The sequence below is a fragment of the Taudactylus pleione genome, unplaced genomic scaffold (assembly GCF_031769625.1).
Source record: "Taudactylus pleione unplaced genomic scaffold, aTauple2 ptg000066l, whole genome shotgun sequence".
Lineage (NCBI taxonomy): Eukaryota > Metazoa > Chordata > Amphibia > Anura > Myobatrachidae > Taudactylus > Taudactylus pleione.
In genome coordinates, this window is record NW_028284468.1 from 18,324,998 (window position 1) to 18,332,158 (window position 7,161).

Consider the following 7,161-nt stretch of genomic DNA (forward strand, 5'->3'; position numbering starts at 1 on the left):
GATGGAAGGCACGAGTGGCATTTCCACATCCACCTTGAGTTTCTGATATACTAGCTGTGGAACACAAGGTTTGGAACGCAAGCTAGCTGGTCACATGACCCGCAGCGCCCGCGTGACGTCATCCCCGCTGCGACGGCAGCGCCACTTCAGAGAATATATATGTATCAGGAGAGAGGCCAAGCCTGGAACGCACGTTATCAGGTCAAATGACCCGATGCACTAGTAAGACGTCACTACTGCCGCGACGGTAGCGGAAGTCAGCGGATAATTAGCTCTTGGGTGAGTGTGATCTAGATCTAATTATTAGGGTATTTAAGGGGAATGAACTCCATTCTAGCCATGCTTCTGATGAAGGGCCCACTAGGGTCAGAAACGCGTTAAGCTTGGCTCACTGTGGTATTTGCGATCATCGCTGCTCATCACCTTCTGCAATTGGGGAGACACAGTCCGGACCTGTATCTATTACTCCAGCCTGAATTCTATCTGGGTGATCTAAGGAGGATATTGGAAGCAGTGCCGCTCAGCCTCAAAAGATTTGTGTTATATGCTGTTTTATTCACGTGATCTTGTAAGTGCATTTTTTTAAATTAAATTTACCTTTTATCATGAGGTTTTGCACTATTTTTTCTTTCTGTTCTTGCATCTACCCATTGTTTGGGAGATATAACTGTTGTTTCAGATCGAGGATACAAACACCTGTGGAACATTTTTTCTAATAAGGTGGACTTGCCTTTAAAGAAGGACCTCTACTGGACTGTGACTTGATTCTATATGTTTTTCATTAGTTTAATCCAGATTCCATTAGTTTACATGTAGAGAAGGGAAGCGCAAAATTAAATATACATCTTATTTTCTATCGTATGCTTTTGGGTTGTGGATGTACATCCCATTGTATATTGTCTGCCAGCATATCCTACTTCTTTACAGCACACAGTTTATCAGCATTTTTTCCTTCAGCTAAGTGAAATTAGCAGTCATATGTTTAATGACAAATTCCCAAAGGAGGTCTTGTAATAGCTGCAAAGTGAGTAATTACACAAAGAGATTTCTTTCAGTGCTTCTAAACAAAGAATTGGGACAGATCATAGTTGAGCAAGTCTGTCAGGATTGCATCGCACTGCGTGCATGGAACTAAATGCAAATATTCTTCCATATGCCGACTTGTACCCATTTCTGTGTCTGGACTGCCCGTATACATCCGCTTGTAGAAGTAGCTGTCATCCTTATCAGTGTGCACTTACACAAGTCATATAACTGGTGCAAGAGATCCGACGGAAAGCAGACGGATCTCTTTGTATGTATAATTTTACATATTTCACAATTCCCATTACATGCCCATTACACAAAATACCAGCCAGTTACGCCTGATCAGCTGCAAGTGTGGGTACAACAGAGTTGCTTATGATTCAGTCACCCGTAGTTGTTCACAGTTGCGAATGCCTGTGTAAAGAGCATGCTCAGTATTAGTTTGAGACAACCATCTGCAAATCGGACCTGCGTTCAACTCCGCATCAGTCCCTGTGGTTAGGCCCCCAAAGAGAGTTTCCCTTTTGAAGAAACACTATCTCAATTTCTACCGTTCTCTGAATAAGACACTGGCTAGCAGAATATGCTGAATCTGGATAATGAGCTGGGGAATGAGCTCACACATGGGGATGACAATCACCTTGTCTGCTGAGCCTGCTAATGCAAAGGGAGATTTTTCATATGGCAATAATGACTGGACACATTGGATTTTAGTACATAAAAAGTCCTCTGGATTTCCTAATATTGCTACTTTAGACAAAAAGAATGTGTGCAGCGTACAGATAACAGGACATCAAAAGGCACAAACCCAGCAGGATGTACTATAGTATATGCAACAGAGATAATAAAGACAAACCCACGTTCCCTATAACACCTATGGCAGTGCTTAGCACAAACCTAAATAATTACTAATAACAGAAGTATTATGTACGTTATATGATAAAAGTTGTTACAGAATATCTCTTGATCTCAGGGGCAGAGTAAATTTCATGATGCAGTCCAAACATACCCATTGTCTCTACCAAAGTAACTTGTAATTACAATCTATGTGGGTCCCAAATAATTATATCTATCCAATATTATAATGATTTATCAGGCATGTCCAGAGATCTGTTTGGCTGGTGACAGCATTGGCCTGTGTGTGCAGTAAGACAGAATACAAGGGTGGTTCTTTTGCTATCTTGTTCCTAAGCTGCAACCCTGAATGAAAAGGCATTTCTCCCATTGTAATATATGCAAAGGTACCCACATCATGACCAGATTAAAGATGCAGTGCTGGGCACTGCATGTAGCCCAGATACATATTATATCTAGGATTCACTTTGCAATTTCAGGTTTAGTAGTTCTTTAATAACTGACCCCCATATTTTTGCAATTGCAGAAGAGTTGATGACCGCTTTTAAGTCACTGTTCACAAACTATCTCAATTGTGATGTTATGTGTGTTATGTGTAAGAATCTATTAAACATGCTCTGAGTCTAAAGCTGCATACACACGTGAAGATTTTCTGTCCAACCATCCCAACTAGTTGATTGGTTGGAATGAAAATCTGGTAATGTATGTGAGTAAATGATGATCAGCAATTTACTCCTAAATGCCAGAAAACAGATGAAAATGGTCGATCAAACAAGTTTGTTAAATGTTTGATCTAAACAATTTGTTCAGACAACAGTTTTTGTCCATTTTCCGGTGTTTGGAAGCAAATTGCTGATTGTCATTTGCTTTCATACCTTACCAGATTTTCATTCCAGCCAATCAACTAGTTGGATGGTTGGATAGAAAATCTTTACGTGTGTATGCAGCTTTAGACATACACTATTGTTTTTTAACTAAAATTAAATACTCTGATCATACTTGGAATCTCCATCTGGATCTTCTGTATTGTCACCGGTGTGGTTTAAAGCATAGCAGCTTCTTGGATTACCTAGAGTAAAACAAATACCATAATGTCATTGTGTTATGCAAAAGACAAAGTAACAGGGGTTTAGTCAGGTTCAGAGTGTTGAACTAGTACAAAATTGTATATTTAACATTAGTCCCGTAATTTATTCTATAAGTATAACATGTGCAGGGAGGCTAGGTGGTTAGGTCACACTTTGTTATGGGGTATTTTAGGGTCTGGTTCTGTAGAAAGATTAGGGTCTCGCTGTATGGAAGAAATGTTTGGCTCTGCTGGGGTGAGTTCGGAGATAAATGAGTTGGGGAGATCACAATATGCAAAGGAAGTGGAGGAATCCAAACATTGAGTAATATTTAAAAGAGCCACTATCAACTCAACTAAAACCTCACGTGCTGTACATCAAGATATTCTTCCACAAAAATACTATGGTCTCAATGTCAAATGAACTTTATGGGGCTCATTCTGAGTTGAACATAACCTGTAAGCATATGCCCTTGCTTTTGTCTCCAGGAATAAATGGTAGTAAAAGAACTCTGGTTTATGTCAGGATATATGGCTCCACAGTGGTAATAGAAAATGCTAACTATAATCCTCCCTCTAGTGCCTAACCCAACCGAGAGAGACGTTTGGCGTGGGACCTGGTGTGCCGAGAGGGACTATTTATCGTGACTTGAGCAGCAGAGTATGAGGACACATCTGTAGATTCACATGAATACACACATCTGTCACCTTCTCAAATGAGAAAATGTAAATTGGAAATATGCTTTATTGCTGCCAAATGACTGATAACATCACTGTAATGATGCAAATACATGAGAGCACCAATAGTACTATAATATTACCATAATTGGTAGGGATTCAGATGCATTCAGCCAATCAGAATCACACGACAATTGTCAATCATTTTACACCAGCGTTGAGCATCCGCAAAAGATCCACCTCCAAATAAGCGCACATGTATGTTTTATACCGTCAGCATGGGATGCATTTTGCATGAACACACCCTTAATGTACTATGGCCTTTACAACACTGTCCTTCTTAGGGTTAAAAGTCGCAAGTGCAAAAAGTGTCTCAGTCTGCATGGGAGAGGATGTTTATGAAATTTGGGTGAACATGCGGAGTTGAGAAATAGCCCCTATATTTTTTTTTACTATAAAGCAATAAAAGATATTGACAATTATTATTATGAGCAATATATAACACAGCAATAATTAAGCACTGAGCATATAATCAGGTTACTGTATCATTTGAATTTTGGCTACAATTTTAGCTCTAAAGACCTGTAATGCACTTGCACCATTTTTATACAGGTATGCATGATATTGCCTGCATACACGTAACATGCAAGAAATTCTAAACATGCACTTACGTGACCTAATTATCCAATTCCAGTCTCCACTTACTTGTCTGTGAAGAATGCGCTTCAGGATTTCTTTGGAAAGGGTATCGGAAGAGCAACTTATTCCCTCTGCTTCCCGAACTCACCAAAATAACACTTATAGGGCTGGTGTTTTCACCCATCCTCTGTAAAATATAAAGCAAGTAAAACCATTCATATTTAGTTTCTTTTATCTTTATAATGAAGTATTGTTTCATATGTAGTAAAAATAAGGAAAATTTTGATGTATGGAAACCTCCACACAAACAGCATGACAGTAGTATACAAAAATAGGATACAATCATTTAAATTGGTGCAATTTGAATTGCTTTAAAAATACAACATACCTTTTATCAATTAAGCAGCCTAAGCGGTTTCCTTTCTGCACCTATTTAATGTCTGTTGCATGCATATTGTATAATGTAAACTAGATGGCTGAAGGGCAGGAAGCGCTAAGATGAAATATAAACTACTAGTATAGGTAATTCCTTATAACAAGAACATCCACTTGGAGGTTCACAAGACTGTTTTATGGCCCCATTCCATTGACTGTATAACATTGTTTACCAGTATTCAGGCTGTATACACAAAGTCATAACATATAGGTTTCATCTTTATGTAAATATAAAGTCAATGTTGCACTACAATCCATAGGTTACTTATACCCCTTTTCCACCAAAATTCCGGGTCTGACCCGGAGTTGGAACAGGGTTCCTATGCGGATCAGACCCGGAATTTAGCCAGCGCAGACGTCTGCAGAGACCCGGCTTTTCCTGCGTGAAAGTGGACGCTTGGAGATGACGTCATCTCCAAGCGCCACTGAAGCCGGACCAATCGGCTGGCTTGCGGCGCACTGCAGGTCATCAAGATCTGGAGTGCGCCGTACACACAGCAGGGTTTCACGGGCTACACCCGTGTTAAACCCTGCTATTTACCTGGGTTGGATTGCCGGGTCACTCGACCCGGCGATCCAACCCTCACCCCTTTTACACCAAGGAGCTGCCCGGGTTAACCCTGCAAAAACGCGGGTTTTAGTTCTGGTGTAAAAGGAGTATAATATTGCTTTTACACCAAAGTCCAGGGTCAGACCTGGGATTTCAGACATGGTTCCAACCCAGGTCAGACACCGTTTACACAGCACCAGTGATCTGGGTTATTCTCAGGTCAGGCCTGTTCACACTGAACCCGGGTCTGCTCTGCTAAACTTGTGAGGTCATAAAAAGTGGGAGGTGACTGGTCCAAAACCACCAATCAGCTCATTTTAGGCATGATCCAGGTCAGATAACCCAGGTTGCATCGTTTTCACTGCACAAATTACTCAGGTCCATCCTGGGTCAAACCTGGTAGCTACCTGGGTTGGATTGCTGAGTCACTTGGCCCGGGTTATTTTTCAGGGACCCTTTTACACTGAGCTGCAACCCAGGTTTTTGCTCTGGTGTAAAAGGGCTATTAGTGATGACATCATTACTGCACAGTTTGTTGAAGTGATTCATGTATCAGAATTAGGACAGTGCAACTGTATTAGCAGGAACACTTTGTAAAGCATCTGGGGGGAGAAGTTATCCATAGCAACCAATCAGCTTGTCATTTCATAAAATATGCTAGATAAATGATAGAAGCTGATAGGTTGCTATGAGAAATGCCTACACTTTCTCTCTCCTGACAGTCTGATACATTTCATCTATGGCATTTAAAAGGAAACATTATGCCCCATGAATATCTACACTTTCAGTTCCAGTGTTATGAGAGACTTAAATTAGACCAAAACAAAAGTACATAACAGGGTTATTACTGCTTTCAAGGTACCTAAAGCTGGGGACACACTTGAAAGATATTGTTTGCAGTCAGTATCTGCAAATAGTACTCTAGGTGGTATCTATACATGTTGGACAGTAACTGATGACGTCAGGGTCCTCTCACTCTCCGTGAAGGGCATCTAGACACTACAATACATTATACTGACATATATAGTGCTTGTCCATTTTATTCATGTCCTGAAATTTCCATTACGTTGTACAGTGTGGAGCTGATGTACTAAGCTCTGGAAAGAGATAAATTGAAGTGATGAATTACCAAACAATCAGCTCTTGTCATTTTTCAAACACAGCCTGTAACATGACAGGAGCTGATTGGTTGGTAGTTTATCACTTTCCAGAGCTTAGTACATCTCCCCCTGTATGTATAGATTTTACGCTTGCTTGTAGGACCCTCTAACTACACCTCTCTATTACCCAGTCTTGTTTCATTAAGCAATTTCAAACAAACATGTGGACAGGTTGCACTAAAAAAATATACAAGGAGGGTACTAATAATTTACTAATCCGATTTAATTATTAAATTCAATTAGAATGCTATAGAAAACATAAACCACTAATTTAACAAACACATTAAATAAACTGGAAGAAGTCTAATTTTACATCAGGCTGCTAATTAGCTGTATATCCGGTATGCACAGTCTTTTGGTATTTTTAAGATATTTCAGTGTAGCTGAATATTCCTAAACCTGTTCAGTGTTCAGTGCCTCAGCAGAAATGGCTGATGGGAGCCGCCTCGTACCTGCACACGGTCAGCCCATACAGTAGTACTGTAACAAGCTACTGCAGTAAGACAACACGACACGGGACACAGAAGCACTGCAGCGCATTCAGCGTACCACTTCCAGCCAATCGCTGCTCAGGGCGACGGCTATCCTAGTGGTTGCCCATAGTTTGACAATACATTAGCAGAAAATTGATTGGCTGCATTGCGTGTCATGTGATTTTTTTTTGTACGGTCTTTTCCATTTTTTTAGCACTAGAGGAAAAGAAAAACGTTAATAACTTGTCCTCACTATAGCGGCCATGTTAAAGCAACTAT

General features: G+C 40.3%; 1 protein-coding gene across 3 annotated transcripts in view; it reads right to left on the reverse strand.

Moving 5' to 3' along the window:
- Window positions 1-7,009, reverse strand: part of NPRL3 (NPR3 like, GATOR1 complex subunit) — a 106,166-nt gene extending 99,157 nt beyond the window's left edge. For 2 of the 3 annotated variants that reach the window (XM_088466724.1, XM_088466723.1), the window contains exons 1-3: window positions 6,862-7,009; window positions 4,331-4,451; window positions 2,881-2,950 (exon numbers count right to left, since the gene is read on the reverse strand). In XM_088466724.1, coding sequence (XP_088322850.1) covers window positions 2,881-2,950; window positions 4,331-4,448 — 188 coding nt within the window. In that variant the 5' untranslated portion in view covers window positions 4,449-4,451; window positions 6,862-7,009. The remainder of the gene's footprint in view (window positions 1-2,880; window positions 2,951-4,330; window positions 4,452-6,861) is intronic. The other variant, XM_088466726.1, reaches the window with a different exon arrangement.
- Window positions 7,010-7,161: the final 152 nt, after the last annotated feature.